Here is a 27,671-nt window from a genome sequence, read left to right on the forward strand (position 1 = left end):
CCTATCGGAAAAGGCGCGTGCTCTTACGTTTTTCGCTAAGCTAGAGCTATAACTTCGAGACTAAATTAACCTCTATTCGATACCTATTTATACCTATTAATAGGAAGAGCTTATATAAGTCGCCTAACGATATTAAGATACTACTACTAATAAGAGGCGACGTACTAATACTACTTCTACCCCTAGAGGAACCGGGAATAGAAGTAGTGCTATACCTTAAGGCGGTATATATAGGGGAAGGAATTAAAGAGGTCGATAAGCTAGGCCGAATCGTTAAGGAAATACTACTAATTCGACTAATAACTAGTAAGCTAGCGATATACCTACTAAGGGCCGAACTAAGGGACGTTATTAAGGAAGAGGATCTTCTACTTAATCGGGAATTATATATTTCTAATATAATAAGCTAGGACACCTATCTATAGAATATACTAATTCTCTAAAGGTAGAAACCCTAGTAAAGACTCTTAGACTTAATACCGTAAAATAGGGAAAAGGTAAGATATTAAGGTAAACGCCTCTCCCTTAGTAAACTTAATACCTATAGGATAGTTACTTAAAACTCCTATAACGATATTAAGGCGAAACCCTACTAAAGTCCCTATATACCTAGATACTTATAGTACCGTTAACCTCGTAGATATATACTTTACCTAATAATAGGGATTACTATAAGTAGCGCTATTATACCTTAAGTTATTAGGGCTTAATAATAGTAAGGTAAGGGAGTATAGAGTATAGTTAGTACCGCTCTAAATAATAGATATAAGGGGTACCGAAAAGATAATTACTCGTTTCTATATCGGTATTAATAAGTTAACGCTAAACGATTAAGTACTAATCCTTTTATTAGTTACTACCTTAGAGGATAAACGTATCTATATTATCCTATAGAAACGATAGTAATAGTTTAAGTATTAACTAGGCAGCGAAACCTTATAAAATCCCTATAGATTCCTTTAGGAATATAGGAATAAGGTAAGGGTATATATAATAGCGCTTAATCTTAAGCTAATCCTATTACTAAATAAAGATAAGGATAAAGGGATTTTATAGGAAGAATAGGCCGAAATCCTACTAACTCTCTATTAGTTTAAAGATACCTTCTTAGCTAATAAATCCGATTTATTACTAGCTAGAAAGGGAATAGATTACTTAATTAATTTGATCCTTAATATAGAACCTCTTTATAGACCGATTTACCCTTTATTATAAAGGGAACTCTAAGTATTACGCGACTAGATCTAAGATATAATAAAAAGGAAAATAATCTAGGAGTTAAAGAGCCTAGCTAGGGCGCCTATCCTTTTCGTTCTAAAAAAGGATAGTACCTTATAGCTATATATAGACTACCGAGGACTTAACCGGGTTATATAAAAAAATCGGTACCCTTTACCCCTTATTTTAGAGATTATTAACCGCTATTAAAGAGCTAAGTATTTTTCTAAGATTAATATATAGAATACGTATTAATATATTTAAATTTAGGAAGGAGATAAATAAAAGACCGCTTTCTAAACGCGTTACGGATATTTCGAATACCTAGTAATACCCTTTAGACTTACTAACGTACTAGCTACGTTTTAAAGCTATATCTATTAAGCGCTTAAGGGGCTCGTAGATATAATCTATATAGTCTACCTCGACGATATCCTTATATACTTTAAAATAAGAGAAGAATATACTAAATACTTAGGATAAGTAATAGAAAGGCTAAGGGCTATAGAGCTCTATATAAAACCATTAAAGTATATCTTCTATTAATAGTTAGTTAAGTTCCTTAGGTTTATATTATCTATCGATAAGGTATCGATAGACCCTCGATAGGTAAAGGCAATAGCCTAATAGCTTAAACCTATAACCTACTATAATATTTAGGTTTTCCTTAGGTTCTATAATTTTTACTAATAATTTATATATAGGTACTTAGGAGTTATAGCGCCCTTAACTATATTGCTAAAGGGGAGTAAGAATAGGAAGAAGCTAGGGAGTATAAAGCTAAACCTTACTAAAAGGGCAGCGTTTTAGGCTCTTAAGGATGCTTTTTAAGGAGCCTTACTCCTTTAATATTACGATCTAGAAAGATATATTTATATCGAAATAGATATATCGTAATTCGCGATAGTAAGGATTATCTCTTAACCTAATAATAAAGGACGTTACTATCCGATCGTATTTTAGTTAAGGAAGTTTACTAGAGCCGAACTTAATTATAGTATTCTAGACTAAGAACTATTCGCTATCGTTAAGTTATTTAAATACTAGCGATATTACGTCGAAGAAGCAGCGTATAAAGTAAAGGTATTATCGGACTACTATAACCTCTAGACGTTTATACGCTAGACCTCCCTAAATAGGAGGTAAGTAAGATAGTATATATATTTAGTACTATTCGACTTTACGATTAAGTATTATATAGGTAAATTAAACCTAGCGGACGCGCTATCGAGAATACCTAGATATAAAGGTAAGAAGCCCCTATCTATAAAACTATTACTAGAGCTATAAGCGAAGCTAGCTACTATTAATACTATATCTATATAGAGAAATAATAAGGCGTTTTTATAGGCAAAGAGATACTTAACCTTAAGTTAATATAAGTATAGTAAAGTGCCTTTATATAAGGAAAATACATAAGCTTATCTATAGCGAAACTATAATAATTCGGGCGCGAGACTTAAACGATTAGCTAATTAAGCTAAAGAGAGAGCTAGTTATAAATAGTTACTCTTAAGGAAGACCGCTAAAAAAGCGGCCTACTATATAAAGGTTTATATAGTAGAAGTTCTAGAACCGTTACTAAAGTTACTAAAACGCACTTAGTCGGTTAACGTAGCGATTAGTAGGCTAAAGGAGACTAAAGACTTCTCGAAAGGGAAGGGTTTCTAGTTAGTGCGCTTAGATAGACTACTACTATAGAAGGGTCGTATTATAGTACTTCTAGAGGTAGCCTTATAGTAAGAGCTAATATAGCTCTTTTATAACGATCTATTAGTAAGATACTTTAGCTCTTAACGTACTAGCGAACTACTAGCGAGGAACTTCTACTAGGATAGAATAATAAAAGATATAAATAAATACGTCTAGTTATACCTAGTATATTAAGGTATAGTATCTAAGAAGCATCGCCCTTATAGTACTATATAATCGTTACTATATCCTATATAACTATAGGAAGAATTATTAATAGACTTTACTATAGGTCTACCTAAAGTATAGTATAATAGATAAGATATTAATACGATCTTAGTAATTATAGACCGATATACTAAGTATTACCTCTTCTTTCCTATCTCTAAGATAATAATAGCCCTAGAGCTAGTAGAATTATTCTATTACTAAGTTAAATTAGTATATAGACCTTTAAAAGGCATTATCTTAGATAGAGGGTCCCTATTTATAAGTAAGTTCTAGTTAGATCTTTATTTTATCTTATAAGTAAAACGTAGGCTATCGATAGTATTTTACCTATAAACTAATAGGTAAACGGAACGAATAAACTAAGCTATATAGTACTACTTAAGATACTTTACTAACTTAGAATAAACTAACTAAGCGTTACTCCTATATATTGCTTAATTTATATATAATAATATAAAGAACGCGATAACCGGGTTATTACTTAACGAAGCGTTAATAGGTTACTAACTAAACTTTTATATTAATACTAAGGACGATATTATTTAAAGGGGGGTACCTAAAGTAAAAGTAAGAGTTACTAGGCTATAAGAGCTATAAAAGAGGCTTAAGGAATACTAAGGAAAGGCTATTAAATCCTAAGCGAAATACTACGATTTAAGGTACTAACTACTTATATTAAAAGTAAGAGACCTTATAGTATTATCGATAAAGAACTTATGCCTTAAAGACGAAAAAAGAAAACTCTTACCTAAGTATATTAGACCGTTTCGGGTCCTATAAGCTATTAGAAAGTAAGTATATTATCTTATACTCCTTAAAAAGTACTTACGCCTCTATAACGTATTCTATATTAGTCTCTTAGAGCCCTAGAAGAAGCGTAAAGGCACCTATAAAGATAGCGAAACCCTACTAATACTAAACTTAAAGGATAACGAAGGCGAATAAGAAGTCTAAGAGATTAAAAACTAAAAGAGATCTAAGGGCGATACCTTTTTCCTTATTAAATAAAAAGGATAGCTAGCTAAGTATAACTAATAGGTCGATGCTAAAGATATAGCGAATAGCTAAGACCTTATTAAAGAATATACTGCTCGCTTAACTAGGAAAAAAAGGTATAAGACTAAGTAAGGTAGGGAAACCTACTAGCGTAGGGAGACGCTATTAAATCGGTAATAAATCCCTACTAAATCGCTACTAACTTATTAACGTATTAGTACGCCTAAACGTCCTATAACTATATATAAAATAGTAAAATAAGAAAATAGGGAAAACTATTTATACTACCTATTAAATATTATTAAGGAAAATAAAACTAAACTATAACTCTACTAAGGCCCTAATAATAAAGGAGAGAAGGATAGTTATAGCTAAATAAAAGAAAGATAAGACCTATCTATTACTTCCGACTACCCTTCTTCTTTGCTAGTATAGTAGGAACTAACTAAGGCGCCCCCTCTACTATACCGAATACCTCTAGAAATACTAGAACTACCTTATCCTCCGCTCCTTCCTTATCCTCCGCGTTAAGACCTATCTCTATTAGCACGGCACTTACCTTAGCCTTAGTAAATAGTAAGGCGTATTACTACGAAGTATAGCCTATATCGCCGTCGATAAAGCGGAGTTTTAACTAAGATTCCTAGGCCTAGTACTCTAGGCTTATATAGGCGATATTAAATAAGGGCGCGGGGTTAAAGCGAATAATAAGCTCGCGGCGCTTATTAATTAGCGTACGGTAGTCGGTACGCTCGACCTAGTATATCGTTAGGCGGTCGCTAATAAAAAGGTTAGATAAAACTTACGATAGTAGACTTTTATATACCTATAGTCTTAAAGGACTTATAATAGGCCGTCTCGGCGGCGTCGAAAGCCTCGGCTAAATACTATACCGTAATATCGAGACGGCGTTAATTAGCCTCCTTAAAAACGAGCACGCCCGCGTCCGAGCTATCGTCCTTAGTATCCTTATTACCGGTCTTTAGCTTATTAAGCTTATATAAGTACTTAACGATAGCGACTATATCGGCCTAGTTACTAGATATAAGAGTAGCGGCTTTAAGAAAGATTAGCTTATTAATTATAATATTTAAAGTTAAGGGGAAACTTACTTAGTTATAGGTCGTAGTATATCTATAGCACTACTTATAGCGCGTTAAGGAAACCCCTAAGAAAATATAGCTAATTAAGAGCACCTTAATAGGTCTTAAGGTATATGAGCAAAAGCGGAATTTTGGGAAATCAAGGAATCACGTAAGACTACGTGATAGAGGGGAAGAAGGAGTATAAGGTAGGATTTTCAACGGAATTTATTGGTAGTGTATTGGTGTGTGGAAGAGGTGTTAGAGTTGATGATTTTTTATCTATCTACCAGCGGACATGCTGTCTTATATAGACAATTGTAGCTGAACGGAAGAACCTTTCGGGACCAGATTTAGGCTGCCGTATAGCCCTGAGACTGAGGAATTCCGTGATATCTCGAGTGAATCTGGAAGTGTCTTGGTTCTACTGATATTCGTGTTTAGAGGAGGTTGGTCGTGCCGGTGTTCTTGAGAGGTCTTAGCTAGCATTCCAAGCTAGCTCTGTTCCTTCGATTCCCGATTGTACGATAACCGGCAACCCGTTTAATGCATAATGACATGCAAAATGACGAGCGATTCTTGCTCTATAGGATGAGATTTTGTCTATAATTAATATACTACTTATTGGCTTATATAATCGGGAGAGTATATTATAGCTGCTTTATTTATAGTAGGAACACCGTTCCTTACAATAGGTTTAGGCTTAGTTATACTATACTCCTTAATAACTATCCTAAAATAATATATATACTAGAGCTTATAAGGGATAACCCTATAGGCCTTAACTAGGCGGGCTTTAGCCTTAGATTAGGTACGCTTCTTTATAGGAGCGCGACCGCCTTATACCGCCGCTTAGGTGCCCTCGTTTCTAGCACCGCTATTCTTAGGTTTATTAGTAGGAGGAGTTAGATCGCGGCTATCTTTATTATTACCGTTATCGTTATCTTAGCCCTTATTTAGCTAGGTATCGGGATCGTTTTAGCCCTCGTTTAGCTAGGCCTTATCGTTAATATCGGCCTACTTATTTTAAGGAGTAGCTTAGGCGACGACCTCCTATTAGCTAGAGCCGCCCTATCGAGATAAAGTAGCCGGGTTATCGGTACTTACTTAGGAGCGCCTAGGCACGATCTCCTCGCTAGTATTAATATCGCTAATAGGGGTAATAGACTTATAAGTTTCTTAGCCTATAAAGGTAGGCTTATCGGTAGTTAGAGTTAGGGCATTTAGCGGGGTAATAAGGGCACGACCCTCGCTAATATTAGGTCCTAGACTAGAAGTCTCTTAGGACTAGGATTCCCTTATACCTTTCTTAGCTTTCTTCGCTAAAGGGGAACTAGCGTCGCTATAAGACTTCTAGGCCGATCGCTTATACTTCGAGGGCGAACCTACTACTACTTACTCCCGTATATAGCGTAGGAAATCGGCGTTACGGTTCTTTATCTTCTTCGGCGTAGAAGGTATTATCGTTAATAAATCGTCGATAAAAAGTAATAAAAAAGGGTATAAGGGATTAATAAAAAAAGGCGTAAAACTTTACGGTAATTATAAGCGGAAGAGTTAAAGAAGAAAAGAAAATAAAAAAAGTAGGAGATATATACGCACGCTCTTTATATTATAGTTATACGGCCGATATATAGGCGATACTATAATAGTTACTTAGCGGTAACCGCTAGTATAATAACTATTAACGTTATAGAGTATAGACTAATATATACTTATATAGGTATATACGCGCGATATATAACCGAAACTACCTCTCTTCCTAACCGAATATATATAGCGTAGCGAAAGTAATATATATTAAAGATATAGCTAAGACGTTTATATAGGAGGGGAGATAATTATAAGAGCGGTACTAAGAGGTATAGGCTAATAAAGTACTTAGGTACGTAGTACTAATATATCGGTAGGGTATTAGTAGGGAATCGTGCCTACCCCGCTTATATATTATAGACTACTCGCTACTTTAAACGAAAAGGAAAAATCCCTCTTCCCGTAAGCTTTAGTCTTATAACGAGGAGAATATAATATATATAGCGTAGTACCTCTAGCTATCTCTACTACCTAACTAATCGTACTATGATATATATTCCCTTATAATAAGATTCGAGAGCTTTATTAAAAGGTTCTTCCCTCTATTAAGGAAGAGAAGACCCTTATTAATAACTACTATTAGTAGGTTATTAATAAAAAAGGGGTTTGCGACTAAAAGGTTTAAGCCGACTAGCTAGACTAAGTTATCCTTAATTTAAGGGATCTAAAGGTCTCTATAATTAATAATATAAAAGTTAGGTAGGACTTCTTTAAGGCCCTTAAGGATTAAGATATTATATAGGCCTCGAATATATAGTCTAATAACTTATTACTTTAACGCTTAAATACCCTTAAAACGCCGCTCCGAATAATTATTATAGACTTTAAAAGGGAGGTTAAGATTAAGAAAAAAGGGAAGCTAATAAAGACCGTTAATTAAGTAGGCTAAACGCTTATAATAATAATAGGGGCTAGGACCACCTAAAAAAAGTATCTAGCTTATAGAAGCTATATTATTAAGAAAGATAACTAGTAGATTAATTACTAGACCTTTAAGGTAATATTTAATAAGGACCCCTTTATAGGCTAGAATCTAACTTAAGATTAAAAGGCTCGTATTACTAAGCGCTTTAAAGAGAATCCTTATAAGAAGGAAAAGGCTCTAGTATAGAAGCTATAAATAAAAGAGGGATCCGATAATAATATTACGATCCTAAATAATAATAGTAGTAGTAATACTAAGGGTAAGGTTTATATAGTCTCCTAGGTTTACTATATATAATAAAACTACGAGCCCTTTATTAATAAAGTTATTTACGATTTAGGGGTAAGCGTTTATATCTTTAATAACCTAAGGTAGTTTAAGGAGGAGTCCTTTACCTAGGGATTAACTAAGGAAGTTAGAGCTAGGGAAAATTCCCTTTAAGTTTAAGGGGTAGGCTTAGTAGTAATTATACTAGACTAAGGGGTTAAATTATACCTTAATAATAGCTATTATATCCCTAAGATAACTATAAGTATGTTTTTAGTATAATAAGGGATTTAGGCTAAGGTCTATTAAAACCAAATTAATAGTATACTCTATTATAAGCCTATAGGCTATTAGCTTATATAACTAAAAGATTTCGAGGACTAATATATTATCGCGAGCCTTAGAAAGGATCGTAATAGTATTTTCCTTATAAGCTAGAAACTAAGGCCCTAAATAAAGGGCCTTAGTAACTTATAGTATTAACGCTTTAAGCACCTTAGTTTAAGGGCCCTTAAAAAGCTCTTAAGTTAATACCTTAGTATAAGATTAAGTAGACTATCTAGATATAAGTACGAAGTCTATACTATAAGTAAGGCTTATAAGGAAGTCTTATAAGTAGAGCTTACTTTCTAGCTATAAAAGGTAAGGGTCTAATATAGCTTTAACTTATACCTAGGGCTAGTTCCTAGCTATAGCGGCTTTAAGTACTTTGCCTTCTTTACTTATATAATAATAAGTATATACTTTTATTACTTAGTTATAGATAAAATAAAGGTCCGAGGAGCCCTTAAGAAATTAATTAGGATAATAAAAGCATGCTATAAGATAAAGATAATTATATTAGTTAGTAATAAGGAGAAGGCCTTAATAATAAAAGCCCTTATCGAATATATAAAGGAGCTAAGGGTATAGGTCTTTATATTAGCCCTATTAACGCCTATATAGAACGGTTATACTAAAAGGTTAAGGGCTATAGTAAAGGAAAAAGGAAGGGTTATAATACTTAATATAAACCTTTTTAAGAAGCTTTAGCTAGAGACCTATAAAATAGCTATTTATCTATTAAATAGAACCCCTTTTAAGGGTAAAGATACCTTATAGAAAAGCCCTTTTAAACGTTAGTAGGCTTATATAAAGAAATATAACCCTCTTTATATATATATTAAGGAAATCCGCCTTAATATCTTATACCTTTAAGTTTTTAGCTATATAGCCTATCTTATAATAATAGAGGTACTAGAATATATAAAGTCCTATAAAAGCTAGTTAGCTATATAATAAAGGTATATATCGGCTATCTTATAGGCTATAAATCTAGCTAATAATATATTATATAGATTCCTTTAATTAGGTAAATAAAGCTATTAGTCTTAGCGAATATTTACTTTAATAAGCTAGTAATATATAACCTAGTAAGGGAAGAAGCTATTAAAGCCGCCTATATATATATATATAATATATTACGCTAAATAGCTATTATAGATATCCTTAATAATAAGGACCTTAACGAAGCTAACTTTTATAGGTACTTAGATAAAGATAAATACTATAAGTTATAGCTAGCTATACTAAGACTATCTATAAAACCCTTTATAACGACTAAGTAGGGTAAAGAGGTTAGATTTATATAAGAACCTTATATCTTACCTCTCTATATAAATAGGAGCGCCGCGGTATTATCCCCGCTACTATAGGGTATAAGCCCTAATACCTACTTATAGCTAGTCCTATACTATAGTTAGGATAATAGGTAACCGAATTTACTTACTTTAAGCTCTTTACCTAGGTAGCCTAATAAGGAGCCCGTTATTATACTAGGAACGCCTCTTCTTAATAAGTTAAATAAACCCCTCGCCGACCTAAGGGGTAACTAGGTTATAAAGCTATTAGAGTTAAAGCTAAAGGGTAAGCCTATTAAGGGTAATTATTATTATAGCTAGGTATATACGAGCCTTAATAGCTATAAAGATATATTAGTACTATAAATAAAGACTTAAAGCTAAGGAGTAAGAAAGAAAGACTAAACTATACGACCGAGCTAGCCCTTATATATATATATATAAGGTTACCTTAGTAGCGCTTAGGTAAGTATAAGGTCGTATATAGGCATATAATAATATTTAAGTATACGAAACTAGTAAGGTTTTATACTAGTATCGCTATATTAGCGCGTAGGGTTATAATAATAGTAACGTTTACTTAACCTTATTATTATACGCTACTTTAAGGATAGGATCGATCGCTTCTTTTACTACTATTACCTCTTTTATAAAGGTAATAATCTTAATAACGCGCTCTAGCTAAAAGTAAGGCTAGTATATATTCTATAGTAGCCTCGCTATTATATATACCTCGTTAGCGGCTTCTTATTTTATAGCTAAGCGTATAAGTAAGGGTATTCTTATTATATTAATTATAAAAAGGTTAGGCCGCTTAAGGAGTCGCTTATAAGTCTCTTTATTACTTTTAAAGCTAAGGAATTCGTTGTTCTTCCTTTTATAGTTAAGCTATTATTTAATTATAAGCTTCTTTAGCTTCCTATTAATAACTTAGACCTTATTTTAGTAATACTTAGTAAGTAGCTATGCTTTCTCTTTATAGATTATTATATAAAGTATTATAAGCTCTTAGTATTAGGATTTCGCTCCCTTTACTTCCTATATATATTAAGCTAGCTTATAGACCGTATCGAGGCTAATACTAATATAGAATATACTTACTTAGCTCTTAACGGTCTTCCCCTTCTTAGGACGAGCGCTTATCTTCTTAATCCTATATAGGTAGTTATTATAGTATTTTTAAAGGTTTAAGGCTAAAAGAGATACCTCTATAACGACCGAGGAAACGTTAGAGAGCTTTTAGTATATAGGGGAGCTAAGAAGGTCGGAATACTATTACTAGAGGTACTATATAGAGTTAACCGCTTATTTAAATCGAGTTTCTTTTAGTAGTAAAGAGGCGAAGGTAGGGTTAACGGCTTAATAAAGCTTTAGCTACTATTTAAGTATCCGTTTAATAGTAGGTTCGGATATAAAAGGGAAAACACTTGTTTTTTAAAAGCCTAAGAGAATATACTTTATAGTAAAGCCCTTAGTAAAAGTCTCCTAGAACGACTTAAGGAAGTCTAGCTATATAAAGTTAAGCTCGCTAGAGTTAATAAAGTAATAAAGAGCTTTTTAATAGGCGCGCTTAAGGGGCTAAAAGACGCTAACGTTAAGGGGCTAAAGGATATACGTTAAGTATAAAGGGAATATAACTATAAGAATATTAAATTTAATATAATATTATATAAATTCGAGGCTTATATAGCCTATAAAGCTATCTATAATAAGAAGTTAATAGATCCGCTCGCTTTCTAAGATAATTCGCGGCTTAACCTTATAAAATAAGTATTCTATCTTTCTATACTACTTATTAATACTAAACTACTTTATAAGCGTCTTTCTATTATATTAAGCGCGGGCAAAGTACTTCTAAGACTATATATTAAACTAATAGACCTAGTCTAGCGTTATCTTAGCGTTACTAAAGCCTATATTAAAGCAGGCAAACTAAATATCGCTAGGAGCGTTAACCTAGCTCTAAGACTTACTATAAAAGGTATAGAAAATAAGCTATAGAGGGATCGTATCCTTAGTAGCGTTAACGGCGGTAATAAGCGTATAGGACTCGCGATTTATTAGATTAAAGACTTAAGGACGTTTATAATACGTTATTTATATAACTATAATATAAACCTTATTATAGAGGCTTTTAATATAAATACTACTAAGGTAGCAATTAATATAACTAACTTAACCTTAGCTCTTAGTTAAGTAAGTTAACCGATTAATAAGCTTTTCCTTTATTAAGTTAATTAACCTTAGCCCTATATTAAGTTAGTTAACGTTATATTAATAGTTAATTAGCTCCCTATACCCTATCTTAGTACTATAATCGCTACCTTAGAGTTAAACGACTTAATATAACTTTACTCCTACCTTACTTCTTCCTCTTATATTTATATTAGTAAACCTTAAAGCTATTCTCCGACTACCTTCTCCTTAGCTAGCTCCTTAGTTATTACTTTATCTGCTTTATTTAATAGTATTAGATTAACTTCCTTTATAATACCCGCTTATAACTATAACTATAGTACTTAGTAAATAGTAATTATACTTACCTCTAGCTATCTTTAAAGAGGCGTTACTATACGACCTACTACTAAGAATAGCCTTTTATACTTTATACTTATTACTTAAATAGTTATAAAGTCTATAGCTATTTATAAAAGCCTAGGGTACTTAAACTACTATATATACTAATATTTACGCGGATTATAAATATTACTATCTATAGGTAATAGGTCCTTTTACTACCTAGTATACTTATCCTTTACTTTATTAGTATTATTTTCTTTATAAGGACGTGTCTAAGCTTTATCCTTATATTATTTAAATAGAGAATAGTACTATATCTATTAACGCTTTACGGCTAGTTTATTATAATCCTTTATAGAGATATTTTATATCTTATATTCTTTATCTTAAACGAACTATACTATATTTTTTGCCTTAGAAACCTTTATTAGCTTTTTAAACTATACTATCTTAAAATAACCTTATTAATAAGTATAGTATAATACTAGTACTATATAATATATTAAAGTCTTATCTAGCTTATTATAGTATTTATTAAGCTTCTTTTAGCTAAGATTAATATTAGCTTTAAAATACTTAAGGTTAAGATACTTATCGATCCTAGCTTTAGCCTTCTTTAATTCTACTAGTAAGAATTTATATCTTATAATTATATCCTATACTTTACTATAGGACTTAAAATATCCTTACTTATACTTCTATTAAATCCTATCGCCTTTAAGCGCTTTAACTATATCCTTAAAGCTTTATAAGATATCCCTAAATACCTTTAAAATAAACTAGTCCTTATTATTTAGTTTATTCTTATCTTAATATATAATAGGTATAACTACGCTTACTTTAAGCCTCCTTAACCGCTTTAACGTATTATCTTTTTCTTATTCTTACTTATACTTTAAGACTAGCGTCTTAAAGTATAAGAATATACCCTTATATTCCTATTTTACTATTATAAAGAAATAACAGGCATAGGGAGGCTTTATAGAATAAGCTAGTAAAAAGAGGCTCTATAATACAGTCTAAGGGAATAACCCTTAAAAGACAAAGACCTCTACTAGACAACTATACCTTCCTCTAGGAAAAGCGGGTCAGGATAAGCCTATCCTTACAAACAAAAATATGCATTTTATGCATAAGTCAATTACGAGCAGAACAGATACCCTATTGCCTATTTTGGCCTAGCGGTTCCGAAGATATCCGCGATACGAGAATAGGTGGGGCATAGAACATTCTAGTTAAATCCACTACTTATGCTAGAACCCATAGTCTTACGTCAACCATCACGCTATAATCAGACCACCTACTAAGTTAAGAAGATATACTATAGATAGAGCTTTTCAAGCACTATAGAATGTGCTAGAAAGCTGACTAATTAGTCTACTAGTGGGCGAGCAATAGTCTATAAAAGACGAAGGATTTCCCTGGGAGTAGTAGATAGAATAAGCAAGTTCGCAAGCATCTTTTGCAACGCTATTCTTTCAATATATTATTCAGCCCCTTATATGCTCGTTATAAATTCCGGACGAAATCCTACCCTATACTCCTTCGACCGATCTTTCCGCTTACGTTATCGATTACCCGATTCTACGCTTATTGCTCATACCTTCTTACATAAAGTAAGGTTAAAGCCTTAAGGCCCGCCGGATTATATATAGCTATAATAGCTAGCGCGTTTTATTATCGATAACTACCTTAAGAGGCTTTTAAATTCTTATACTTAGATCCCTAGATATATTAAACTCTAGCTACTAGATATTATAGAGAAGTATAGTAAGTAAATTAAATTAGTAGATTATAACTATAAGGTTATAGAGCTTACTAACTAGGCCTTTCTTCCGCTAAAGCTTATACTTAGTCGTAGCTAAGACGTCTCTATATTATAGCTAAGACTTAAATATATCGATATCTTATTTAAAGAGAATAGCTTTAACTATAAGGTTAATTATATAGCTAAAGTAACGGCCTTATTATTCCTTACTAAAGAACCTAAATCTCTTTTTAATAGTATCTATTATAGTATTATTATTTAGTATATTATTAAGCGTAAAGTACCTTATTTTCTTATCTAGGATCTTATATAACCTAAGTATTTTAATAATCTTATATTTAATATTAGCCCCTAAGTATTAAACTATTAGCTTAAGTACTCTAAGAATAAGCTTATAGGACTTACTATCTTTATTTCGAAAGAAGTATATAACGCTATATAAAGTATACTTATTTTATAATCCCTAACTATTAAACGAGATATATATTAACCTAGGTAAACGCCTTAATACCTTAATAACCTTCTCTTTATACTTCTTAAATTTAGTAACGGCGCGCTTATAAACTATATTATAGCTAATATAGGTATCCGCGCTTATAATAAATAAGTTAAGGTACTTAAAAATAGCTTATAGCCTTATATTTTTAAGTTCTTAGAATAATAAATTACTCTTAATAGTCTATTTAACTACTAGATATTAAAAGATATTCCTATTAAAGCTCTTAATAAGGTAATATATAATAGCTTACTCTTAGGGCGTATTTAAATTAAGGTTAAAAGCGTCCGTTATTATCTAGTATCTTATAAATAGTTTCTTTTAAGGCGCTAGCTTAAAACGTTTTCTAGAAGGATCTTAGATCTTATAATAGTCCTAGAAATACCGCTTAGCGTTTTAGGTACTAATTAAAATTATAGTACTAAGCTTTAGCTTATTTTATTTAATATAAACTTTATAAACCTATCGCCGATTTAAGCCCTTTTTAATATTAAAGCTATATTCCTATACCTATAATTTTATACTTTAGCTTTACTAGGCCTATATATAACTATAAAACTATTAAAATAATTAATCTTTATCTCGTTAAGCGGCGCGGGCCTTAGCTAGTATAGATAGCTTAGGTATAAATAGAGCTAGCGTTAAGGGAGCTAGTAAGAAAAAGGGAGGTAGTATAAAATCTATAGCTATATATTAAGTAGAAGAAATAAGGGTCTAGAAAAGCGAGTAATAAAGGGAGGCTAGGCTAACGCTAGTACTAGAATAATAAAACGTAAGTAAATTATATCGGACGCGTTAATATATTAAGCCTATAACTAGTTAATATATTATATATAGTATATAGATTTATAATATTCCTAGGTATATATAAACGTACTCCTTAATAAGCACTAACCCTTAGGTATAGTTTAGGCTAGGCTACTTAATTTTAAAATTTCTAAATATCGTAGTAATACTTAATTAACCTTTATTAATATAACTAACTTAATATCGTAATAATATTAAGTTAGTTAATTAATAAGAATTAGCTCTATTAAGTTAGGTTAAGTTAGTTAATATTAACCTAGTTAATAACCTTATAATTAACGTTATATTAATCGTTACCCTATATATAATAAAATAAAGAGTAAAGAATAGGGCTAATATTTAATTTATTAATCTTTAACGAGCTCCTCTAAGGGTTATACTACCTTACTTTTATAACTATAAGATGCCTCCTAGCCCTATGCTTTCTCTAAAATAGTTACTCTAGCTAGTAGTTAAAACTAACTAGCTACCTACTAAAGTTAAGCACTTTAAGTATATAATAGGTTGCCCTTCCTTTTAAAGAGTTCGTCCTATACTCTTAGGTTCTTACTAAGGTAGACTAATCGTAGTCTGCTAGAAATGCCTTATTTATAAAGTCGCCTTTAGATACCTAAGAGTTCTCTTTATTATTATATCCTTTCTATTTTATAAGATACCTTTAACGACTTTTCGGTCCTTAATAATCGAGGATCTTTTTAATATTATAAGTAGTCTTAGCTATAAAAGGGTAGTCCTTAGGCTTAATAGGCTCTTAATCCCGAACCTAATAGAACTCTAAGCTACTAATAGGTAAGATATTATAAATCTTAACTATTAAAGGCAAGCGTAGTCGGTAGGCTAGTTTATAACCCCTAACGACTTTTTTAATCTAGTATAGCCCGACGTACTTATTAGTTAGCTTTTTAGTCGGCCGTCGTAGCGGAAGGTTCTTTATAGTTAGGATCCCCTATACATCGGGCAACGAAAGACTCTTAATTCTCTATCTAAGTAATAGTAAAAAGTTAGCTTCTTATACTTATGATTTTAGGCTAAGTGGCGATGTTGCCACCTAGGCAGCATAGATAACGACGTTACCTAGAAGGTTCGAATCTATTACTAATATGGCATTACGAACTGCTTGCTGCCTATTAGGCAGCACAGTGCATGAGCGTTCCGATCTTAATAGAATACATCCTACTTCGTTCTTCATAGCCGCCAAATATTTTATTTTCAAGTACTAGGTTTGTACTCTGGTTTGTTGAAAAACATCCCAACCTCCACTCGCCACCATATCACGCGACTGCAAAGTGAGCTTTGTCGGGGAAGCAGTTGACGACAAAGGCTCGACAAGTGGTAACCGCAGCGCGGTTCACCCTCCGTTCCTCAAGGCACGGAAGGGGCGGAAAAAGGATCCTTTCATCTCTTCGTTCCTCAAGGCACAGAGAAATCTCGAGCATGCTTCCTGACACGGAAAGTCCAGCCGGAGGATCTTTTCTTCCAGGATTGGGAGCCCCAATAATCTTGACCATTCTGTTCAGCGTCACTCGCTACAGGTGTAGGTGTGATTTGAGAAGAGTTCTCCTAGGGACCTGTCAAGCTGGTAAAATACCGCTACACCATGCAAAATGAGGGCACCCCCGATAGAGGTGTTACTAACGCGTATTATAGGCCCTTTCTTATCCTGACAGGACCATATCCACAACCCTGAGGCGCTGCATAGGGGGTCGTCCAAGCTGGGGAGGAAGACAACGCGGTGGAAGACGCTCCGGTGGGGTGGACGGCAATAGTCGGAGGTGCTGCATCCCTGCCCTTGTAGAGGGCTGGGCCTGGAATCACATAAGTGGCAAGACTGTTGAAGATATCAATTAGGATGCCGGGATCGGTTGGTGTGTAGAACTGGGTGGCAGGAATGCCTTTCGGTGTAGCAGTGCCACCACCTGTCACCTTCAAGTTGAGGCATTGCGGGTAAGCTTGCGCACCATTGTCTACCTTTGCGAGATGCAGTGCAATGATCTCATGACGAAGAACATAATTGCCTGCTGCAATGTCGGAAGGGATGTTGACCGTCCAAGTATTGTTGGCAGCCATGAGCTCATCGCTGGCCCATCTTCCGGGGGACTTGCTGTTGTCGAGAAGACCAGCCTCTTCAATTTTGAAGAACTCAAGTTCGGTCTTGTTCACAGAAGCGCAGCTCCCATTGCAGTTCGCAAGGTAGCTGATGACCTGCTCTGTGTTAGCATTCTGATTGGATTCGAACAACTTCTGTTGCAACGTGATCCTGGGTCCATGGTCCGCTCCTGCTCCACAAACTTACCGGACCGCGGTGATCTTCGAACCATTTGTTCCAGTGAATCGTCGCCTTGCCTCCAGCAGCCACCTCGCCAGCGAGAGAACCAGGCTTGGCATCCTGGTGGCAGATAATATTCGGCTGGTTGTAGTCAAAGGTTTGAACAGGGCCGTCCTGAGTATCCGCAGTTGGCCACGCGATAAGATCAGGGACGTTTTGTTCATGAGGGAATTGATCGACCAGGAATCCACCATAGGACTTGCCATCAATGTCGATACGATCGATGTGCCCATGAGCTGCGGCCAGACCAGATGTGCCTAGGATGAGACATGCGACTTTAGAGAGAGACATTGTTAAGTGAAGAGTGAACTTCAGTCAATGAAGCAAAGTGAACGATTGATAAGAAGAATGAGAAAAGAGAATGTGTAGAACAGGATGAGGAAGAGAAAGGAGGATTTTGAGGGGAGAAGAAGGGACTTTATATGTGCCCAAACATAATGGGTTCTTTGCGGGTAAGCAGCACAATCTACGTACACTCGCCATGCGTCGCACAACGACGACGCTCTTCTTTTTCCAGCCGTTTCGTTCTCAGCCCGGCAGCAGCACTGGTCGGTTGACATGTTCCCACATCAGCTGAAAGCGCTGCATTTGCAACACAACCCCTTTCCCCACTCGTGAAATTGAATGGACCTGCTGATTGCCTGTTACGATTTGACTCTATTCGCCTCCACTGTACCTGCATTGATCCAGGTTTGAGCAGGGCTCCTAATAGTGCAAACCGTTTACACTGATAGTGCACATTGGGTCGTCAACGCCTGCCAAAAGCAATTAATGTTGAATTTTAACTGGCGGAAATAGGATCTGGCCAATTGGATACCGGTACTCTCTAGATTTGCTTTTGATCTGAGCTGACGGCTCAGTGTGCACTATCAGTGTGAACCGTTTGCACTATTAGGAGCCCTGGGTTTGAGCTTGATTAGACGTCTAATTAACAAGAAACAGGAGAAGGCTCGCCGGTCATGGTTCGCGCAAAAAGCCTTGAGGAACGAAAGTTTGAGGTTTGAGTTAACATAATGTTGGAGGGGGATTTATCTGTCTATATATTTGAAGGTTTGTGGTGGTTGCGTCACTGCCCGAGAATTCCTTCCCGCAGTAGCTTGCATCGTGCGAAGGGTGATTGGGGGCGAATCTTAGGAGAGCGGGCACCAACGTGTCATGTCGTGCAGCACTACGTGTCAATAAAAAGCAAGAAGGTGAGAAATGACGGAGGAAGAGCAGATAAAATGTAACCCGTAGAATCCGGTCTTGAGGCTGGCCTGTTTACCGTTCTTCGCATCATATTCGTTGATTACACAGATCATCTAAAGCTCTGGAAACCAAATTATGGCGACGTCCACGGTCCGAGTCGAGTTCATATGCCAATTCGGCGCCAGCCAACTCATACACAACCACAGCATCCCCAGAGCCTTGTCACCGCGGCAACTCGGGCCGGAGGGGATGCTGAATACAACGAGTGGTTTGTACAGGCCATGATGCCTCTTATGAAGGAGCATGAATCAGCATGTTGCGGTGCGTCGGGGGCTTTCTGTGAATGATGCGGGCGGTTTGCGACAGACATCCTACAGAGTCCAATATCGATGCTACACGCAGACGAAGCTCGCATTGTGGTTCGGGTAACATCGTTATGTGGAAGAGAGCAGTGCGAAGTAGAAATGAGAGAGGAAATGCAACTGGTGATTAGGGAAATGCGGCAGGAGGAGGAAACGCGGGATGAGTTTTTGGGACGCAATAGTTGCATGGAGGTCAGGTGTGCAAAATATGCGGGAGGACGGTGGGAGGATGACCAAGTATAGGATAGGAAACCCGAATCTGACCAGTGCAGATCCAGCTTTTACTCCGCGATTGACTCATGTACGAATGAAGAAGCATCAATGCGAATGATCCTGTGCACTTGGTCCGACGGGGTCGCGCGGGAGGGTGACCCTTGGCTGGCTCCAAGCTGGCTCCAACCCTTGGTCCTCGAAGATTCTCCCAAGTCTGTGCGTGCCAACAACTCCTCTGCTGGCAACCAGTGCAATTCGAGGTTTCGCGCTAAACTTCCCAGGCTCTGTCAGATATGTTCCCTGTTCCCCTGGCTCTAAGATCTCCTATTGGCTATGACCTATGTACAGCCCATCAAGGCGCCAATCGGGGAAGCTGGAATTGCTTCCTGTTCTACGGAGGAATCTTTTGAACGTTGTGTGCCGCGCTAAAGCAACCCCTATAAGAAAAAAAAACGTACCGAACTTCTGTTGCCGTAGAAACTGAAGAAATTTTGCCTGAATTTGCGCGTTTGGCGGCGGCTCCCTGTTTCGAAGCTCTTGCGAGACTCAAGAACAGGCTTTATAGCCCTTGCAATAGCGATTTGGGAATACATTGCGCGTTGGCGACGTAGAAATACGTCATGAGTAAGTATCATGCGGTCTCGAGTTTTGGTGGGAAGATGCACTAAAAACGCGGTGCTACGATAGTGGGCCCGTGCGCGGCTGTCTTAGGGTTTTCTGCATGTCCACAACTTTTGTGGCCCCAAGTTGGCTTACGATGGCACTAGCCAACGGGTACAATCTCCGCGCCCCACCTGACCAGGTTTAAACCCGGGAGCTAAGCCCACGCCACCGCAGCACTAAAATTTCGACCCCTGCCCTAGAATTGCTGTAACCATCGCGTACCACGGTCCCACTTTATTGGCACTCGCAAACTCGCGCCACCGAAAGACGAGAAATTCACCCGCAAGATGTACGACGAGCTAACTAGAAAGGAATCTGAAGTGTTGGTACAACTTCGAACTGGCAAATCACGACTGAATGGCTACCTTTGCAAAATCGGGGCAGAGGAATCGGATGACTGCACCTGCGGACAGTCGGCGGAAACGGTGGAACATTTCCTCTTTCGATGCAGAAGATGGACGGTACAACGAGAAATCATGCTTCGATATGCTCGCGGAAAGATGGGAAACCTGTCTTTCTTCCTAGGAGGCAAGGCAGAGTCAGACGACGACAAGTGGCAGCCCGATATGGGGGCTGTACGGGCGACAATACAGTTCGCATTGGCAACAAAACGTTTCAACATGGACGCTGCCAAAGCCAGCGCAAAGCGCGGCTCAATGGCTTTGAGATGCAGATGTTAAGCAATTCGGTTGAGACTACGCTACTTTCTTAACAATTGCATGCCAAGAAAGTATGATGACAAAAGAAGGTGCAAGGTATCGCCGCGATGTTCGCAGATTTTGATGTCCTTCTTCCTCTAGTTTTTGCAAGGTATGCGAACAGGGTAGTCCATACAAGGATGTAAATGTCTGGCTGCAAGGACCATGACTAGGGTGCATGTGCAGCTGCCGCTGTTCTTGTAACTTACCTCGCGTAGTGCCCGATGCGACACCTAGCCTCGAACTGATTCAAACAGTACTCCGGAGATATCTGGAGGCGCTCGTAGTTATTGAGAAACTCGCACGTATGTATTTATGTGCGCCGATGGGGTCCTCGCTTAGCGGGTGATTATGCTCAGCACAATCTTTGTCTGGCCGATGACCAAGGATCCACGTGCTTCCATCTAGTGACTTTTTGGCCAGCACTAAGAACTTGCAGCCGGTTTTCCGACTCGCGGTGCGACGTACTCGCTCGACTGTATTGCTCGGTGGTAGTCTGTTTCGATCGCACGCGTAGACGATTTTGACCCGGCCGTTCGGGGTCTTCGACGATTTACCCGTCGTAAATGCATACCCTCGAGACTCTGCCCAATTGTTGATCGCCTTGAACAAAGCCTCTCGGGATTCGTATACGCCTTCCGGTGGGAGGACATCTGCGGCAAACGTTATTGAGGCCATTGTTGATCGGTTCTTGGGCAATCGATGCTTAGGGCGCGGGTGGGACGCGCTAGGGGGACGTTTGGAGTCTGCGGGGTAAGAACGCGCACCTTATCAGTCGTCTGAAACCATCTCGCCATCGGTTAACCTACCAAGGATCGCGGAACCCACTTAGCTGCGACGTCTTACAATCTCTATCCCGGCCCAATCGGCGGCACACTCATGACTCCTCCACAGATCGACAAATCGTCTGGTTTTCTTCCTTGCTGCCGCCATGCACCCTGCGCATGTTCACCTGTTGCACCAAAAGTAGAACGCGCGCTCCAGCAAGTGGTGCGCAACTGACTGTTATGGCATGTGGTCTGTGTGTGACATCACCTTTTAGTCCAGTCTCTGCAAGGAGCAACCTATCACCTCGCATAAATATCAACTGAATGAAACGTCCGACTCATATGTAAGTAAATTACAGGATGATCTCATGTGTTGACAAACAAACCGTGTAGCCTTATATGCCCTTGACAGCTAGGCATCCATCATCCCTGCAACATCTACTCTTCTTCCCCTGGGAACCAGTCCTCCTTTTAGTTATTTCAGTGGCCCACTACATAAATTTAGTTATGTGGACCCGGTTCCGCCGCCCGAACTCCCTTAGCGGTCTCCAGAACGCATGGAATTGTAATGGGAGACGAAGGTGGTATCTGAAACGCATTGTGTGGAGGCCGTACGTTGCCGGCAAGTATCGCTGGCATCGTCAGGACGTCAAGAGCCATCCAAGACAGCCTCGGGTAATCACTCAGCCCTCTTGAAAATCCGGTAACTCAACTGGGGTCGGCGACGTCCTTGTCCTTCCTAGACACAATAATAGATCGCCTGCGGACGTATTCATCTGCATTGCTGACGCAACCGCAGCGCCGAAAGCTTCTTCATCTGCCGTTCACTTTGGTCAGCCATGCGATCCGGCCACCGAGATGGGACGAATATTTCAACTCGTGGCGCCCCGAGCGAGCTTACTTGGAGTCATTCGGCCCGCTCTTACCCCAACCGTGTCCGTCCGAGGTTATTTTCCTCTCCCGCGCGTTGCAGCATCTCTTTTGGCCGACTTTTCGGCTGAGGACCCTAAGGTCGGTCCCACAAGTGAAGGCTTTGCATAAGATGGGGTCACGATAAGTGCACCCTGCATGAAAGGTTTCAGTCTAGGTAAGAACCAGATTATGCTACCTGGCTAAGACGCCGAGAGTAGAGGTATCTATCTATAAAAAGGAAAGGTTAAGCCTCGAGTTAATCTTACCATCTCAATAATAGATATTTTCTATCCAGCCTCGAAGACACCCCCAGCTTCCCGCCCCTCTCTAACTGCAATGAACCTGACAAAAACAATGGCAGCGCTATTGTCCGTCGTTATCGGCCTTTTCGCTACAGTTGCGACGACTTACTCAATGGGAGATGGAGAAGAAAGCCTCAGCATCACCCCCAGGGAGTCCCCCCTCGGGATTCTTCCCCCCCAGGCTGATACCGGCCAAAACATCAACTTCGATGTGGTCGCTCACCTATGCTGTCCTCCTGGAGTTCTTTGCGGAACGGTAAGACCCCCTACGGTATATTTACCTTTAAGGTCGAGGACTAACCAGGTACGCAGGAAGACGGAGTAAAACAGATGGTAGGCAAGCTGAATGAAAAGTTTGCACAGTTCCAAATCAGCTTCGACCTGAAAAAATTTCACCAATTCAGCGACCCTAGGTGTTTAAATACCGATATCGGCGCTCTAAACTCACATGACATCATGGCGTCAGTACGCGAAGGTGGCCAGAGTACCCTCAATTATCTCTTCTTATTAACAAATTCCGATACTTTTGACATTAAGGGATTTACTCTTGATCCTCCTCAGGACTTTACTAAGCAGGCGCATCCGGAACATGATGGACCGCATTGTGCTATGGTCCTCCTGACTCGTGAAGGCACATTTTCCGAGATCGACAAGATAATAATGGTTCACGAGTGTGGTCACTGGTTTGGACTTAAGCACTCAGAAACCAGTCCTCGTTCGAACGTAGCAAACATCATGGCCGCTAGTACCAAGTATGTATACGTATTCTCCTCTGCTAAGATTTTAGACGTCAGTATTCTCTTCTAACCTAAGGATACCAGTGAGCATCCTGCATATGAGTTTGAATCAAGCCGGAAAGCCGAGGTGCGCCAGGTCGCGCTCATGCGCAAGGCCGCAGATGGCGCGGGTGCTCCAACTGGAGGCGACAAGGGCAACCGAACAGGAGGCTCCCCGAAATCAGACTCAAACAACACTCCGCCTTCACCACCTCCGCCAAGGCCCTTGCGACCAGGCTGTAAACCAAAGCTCCCGGGTCCACCATATCCCTGGAGCTCCGGCATCCCAAATCAGCTTTTAGGCACAGGTATCCCGAACCCGCCGGGTGGTCCAGAGAGTCCATCATCACCAAACTCTCCGTTTCCAGGGCCGCCAAAATGCATGTGTACATGCCCAGGCCATCCATCTCCTCCATCTCGCAGGGCCGCTCCTCTTTAAGAACCTGGTCCCATTCGTCTATTAAAGTTCTCGCGCCGCAATAGTGTAACGGGCTAGGCCCCGTAGGGGTCTCGGCTCCGCTCTCGATAAGACCTAAACGAGTTCCAGAGCCCCGCTCAGAAGCCTGCGCCACTTTCGGGGTTTTCTCTTTTTCTTCCTCTCTCTAGCTTTAGGATTCTCGTTGCAGTTGCTTAGCTAGTTGTCAATATATTTAGTTGAGACCGCTACAAATGGGCTACCAACTCAACCTTTTAAGCCTAGAGTCGCCAAAGTCCTTGGACATTGATAACCGCCATTTCCATGCGGACGCAGGGGCGAACGATATCGACGGGCTGAGCTCACGTACCTCTTGCCGAAGGACGCCGACGATGAGTTCGTGCTGCAGCGATAAATATAGTGCTTATGGGGCTGAGATGGGGACGTGTCAGGCAGTTACGGCCACATATTATGTGAACGGAGTTGTGAGGTGGGATATTACTAGTTATTACCGGTAGGTCGTTGCATTGAGTGAGAGTGTCACACAACAAGATGCACGGGCAGTATGGATGACTGAGCGGCGATCGGGAAGAAGACCCCCTGTGAATCGGGCAATGAAAGACTCTTGACTTCTATCTAATGAAAGAAATCTATCTCTCTTATATTTGGGGGGCCTAAAAATCGGCCACAATCCCCCTCCTCCACTCCACAGAGGAGGGGGGGCTCATTGACTAAGAAACGGGTCGCCGACCGGGAAAAAAAGGATACCTGCAGCACCCGCTTTTTTAGCAAGGAAACAAAGTCATCTAACATAACTGCATTGCTCTATTTGGTGCATAAATTACTCGCTCGAGCTGGCGGCACCTAATTATCGGGAATCTCATCATCGCCGCGCCACGAGGCACACACAATTGTATCGTTAACTTCGTCTTCCTTGCGGCCATCGCCGTCAGCATCAATAGCTGTAAATTCGAGGCCGTCTGCCTCTTGTGCAAGCGCTCGGCGGCTGGCAGCTCCGTCAGTTGCCTCTTGGAGCATAAATGTGATGCTATCGCGAACGATCTCGTCATTGAAGTCTTGTGGCCAGGCACAAGGCCCAGCAATGAAGCTATCGCCACGAATATCGCGGAGTTGACGAAGCATAAGATAACGGTCGCAAAGCCACTCTGTGTGATCAAGATGAGCGCGGCGGTCGGCCTTGCTCCAGCCGCCTTGCTGCCAGGCGCGCTTAATCGTCGTTTTCGTGATGCTATTCCGAACAACTGCGCGAACATCACGAATCCATCGTCGTAGGAAAGCTGCCTCGGCGCGTGCATCCTTTCTTCTTAAACGGCAATCTTCATCTTCCCGAGCGGCGCGTCTATTGTATTCGTCTTTCGCCACCCTAACTCTGGTGTCATAGACGCTTAATGGCCCGTATTTGCCTATAATTTGCGCCTTCTCTTTTAGTGCGAGCCGCTCGAGCTGCTTCTCTTTGAGACGGCGCATCTCGTCCGATGCAGTAATGCCATTAAGTGCGAGTGTATGCCCTGCCTTCCGCACTTTATCAAAGACGTGAGTACCCGACTGTGAAAGGCCTCTAGTGAGTTGATACAACTAACTAGTCTCTATGCTGTTTACTATCAAGATACAGAAGAAAGGAGGAAAGAAAGAGAATCTACTACATAAGAGCATAACGGCATTTTATAGCTTCGAGCCAATGGAAGGTTCTAGAAGCTAGGCGGCGCAGCCGCCGTTAAAGCGGCTTGCCCGTTACATTACCTCCCTCCCGTCCAACGTTTCCTCTTCCTTGGGATCGTGGCAATCTGTGTCAAGATGACTTGAGAAGGTGACACTCTTTTTATGTTTCTTCCCTTGCTTCCATGCATCAGTGTATCGAATAGTGGGAAGGGGTTCCCACGTAGGCTGCGAGTAATCATGCCATTTTACGAGCACCTTCTTATGCGTACCTTCCATTCTTTTATCTAGAATTCTTTCGACGAGGTATATCTCTTAGCCGTCCAATAGCAACGGTGGGGCACTCTCTTGATCGATTTTCTGCGAAGGCAATGGATCTCCGGGGACTGGCCGGAGTAGATCGACGTGAAAGACTGGATGGATACGTCCAGGCACATCCAATCTGTAGGCATGTGGGCTGACTTCCGCGATCTCAGGGTGGCGATCAATTCAATTCCATCAATTTGGCCTCATCATTGAGTTGCGTTGACAGCTTACTCATCATTGGTCCCGTTGAGTTGAACCACCTGCCTTCAGATTGGAGCGATTGAGTTGAATTGAAGACGTTGAACCACGTACGGCTCACGGGGTCTCCGAGGGCCCTAGCCGGCAGCATGTCCAGTATCATCCCCTGGACCCCATATAATGCTATTCGCATTCTCCCCTGACATGTCAATCAACGTATCCACGGCGTCGATTAGGCCGTTCCGTACCCACGACCGTAACGTTTGCGTAATCCCTATTATGCTGGCTTCTAATCGAGTCCGTAGCGGTGACACCATTTGCCCAGTGGTACTAAAGAGACGCTCGCACTCTGCGGACATGGGAGGGATCGAGAGCAAGTCGAGAGCTATCCGTGACAGCCGTGGGCAGGGTGGCGATCAACGCAACGTTAATCACGAGGTTATTAACTAGGTTAATATTAACTAACTTAACCTAACTTAACCGAGCTAATTCTTACTAATTAACTAACTTAATATTATTACGATATTAAGTTAGTTATATTAATAAAGGTTAATTAAGTATCGCCGCGATATTTAGAAATTTTAGTACCGGGTAGCTTAGCCTAAACTATACTTAGGGGTTAGTGCTTATTATAGAGTATATCTATATATACCTAGGAATATTATAAATCTATATACTATATATAATATATTAACTAGTTATAGGCTTAACGCGTTAATATATCTAATATAATTCGCTTACGTTTTATTATTCTAGTACTAGCGTTAGCTTAGCCTCCCTTTACTACTTACTTTTCTAGACCCTTACTTCTTCCGCTTAATACGTAACTATAGATTTCGTACTACCTCCCCCTTTCTTACCGGCTCCCTTAATACTAGCTCTATCTATATCTAAGCCGTTTATACTAGCTAAGGCCCGCGCCGCTTAATAAGATAAAGATCGATTATTCTAATAGTTCTATAGTTATATATAGGCTTAGTAAAGCTAAAGTATAAAGTTATAGGTATAGGAGTATAGCTTTAATATTAAGAAAGGCTTAGATCGGCGATAGGTTTATAAAGTTTATATTAAACGGAATAGGCTAAAGCCTAGTATTATAATTTTAATTAGTACTTAAAACGCTAAGCAGTATCTCTAGGACTATTATAAGATCTAAGATCCTTTTAAAAAACGTTCTATACTAGCGCCTTAAAAGAAACTATTTATAAGATACTAAACGATAATAGATACCTTTAACCTTAATCTAAATATACCTTAAGAGTAAGCTATTATAAATTACCTTATTAAGAGCTTTAATAGGAATATCTTTTAATATTTAGTAGTTAAATAGATCGTAGAGAGTAACCTATCGTTCTAAGAACGTAAAAATATAAAGCTATAGGCTATTTTTAAGTACCTTAACCTATTTATTATAAGCGCGGATACTTATATTAGCTATAATATAGTTTATAAGCGCGCTATTATTAAATTTAAGAAGTATAAGGGGAAGGTTATTAAGGTATTAAGGCGTTTACCTAAGTTAATATATATCTCGTTTAATAGTTAGGGATTACGGAATAAGCACGCTCTATATAGCGTTATATACTTCTTTTAAAATAAAGATAGTAAATCCTATAAGCTTATTCTTAGAATGCCTAAGCTAATAGTTCGATAT

At 38.7% G+C, this 27,671-nt stretch overlaps 2 protein-coding genes across 2 annotated transcripts; both read right to left on the minus strand.

Annotated features, from left to right (window-relative positions):
• Nucleotides 1–16,855: 16,855 nt before the first annotated feature.
• Nucleotides 16,856–17,831, minus strand: HRG_02329 (glycosyl hydrolase family protein; the record flags this gene model as incomplete). The annotated part of the gene is made up of 2 exons (XM_044860800.1): nucleotides 16,856–17,416; nucleotides 17,508–17,831. The coding sequence occupies 2 exons, from the start codon at nucleotides 17,829–17,831 to the stop codon at nucleotides 16,856–16,858; spliced, it is 885 nt and encodes a 294-aa protein (XP_044724433.1).
• A 6,869-nt stretch (nucleotides 17,832–24,700) lies between these two features.
• HRG_02330 (uncharacterized protein) lies at nucleotides 24,701–25,324 on the minus strand (the record flags this gene model as incomplete). Its single annotated transcript, XM_044860801.1, has 1 exon — nucleotides 24,701–25,324. One exon carries the CDS (start codon nucleotides 25,322–25,324, stop codon nucleotides 24,701–24,703), a length of 624 nt encoding a protein of 207 aa, XP_044724434.1.
• Nucleotides 25,325–27,671: the final 2,347 nt, after the last annotated feature.

The sequence above is a fragment of the Hirsutella rhossiliensis genome, assembly GCF_020360975.1.
Source record: "Hirsutella rhossiliensis strain HR02 chromosome Unknown scaffold00002, whole genome shotgun sequence".
NCBI lineage: Eukaryota > Fungi > Ascomycota > Sordariomycetes > Hypocreales > Ophiocordycipitaceae > Hirsutella > Hirsutella rhossiliensis.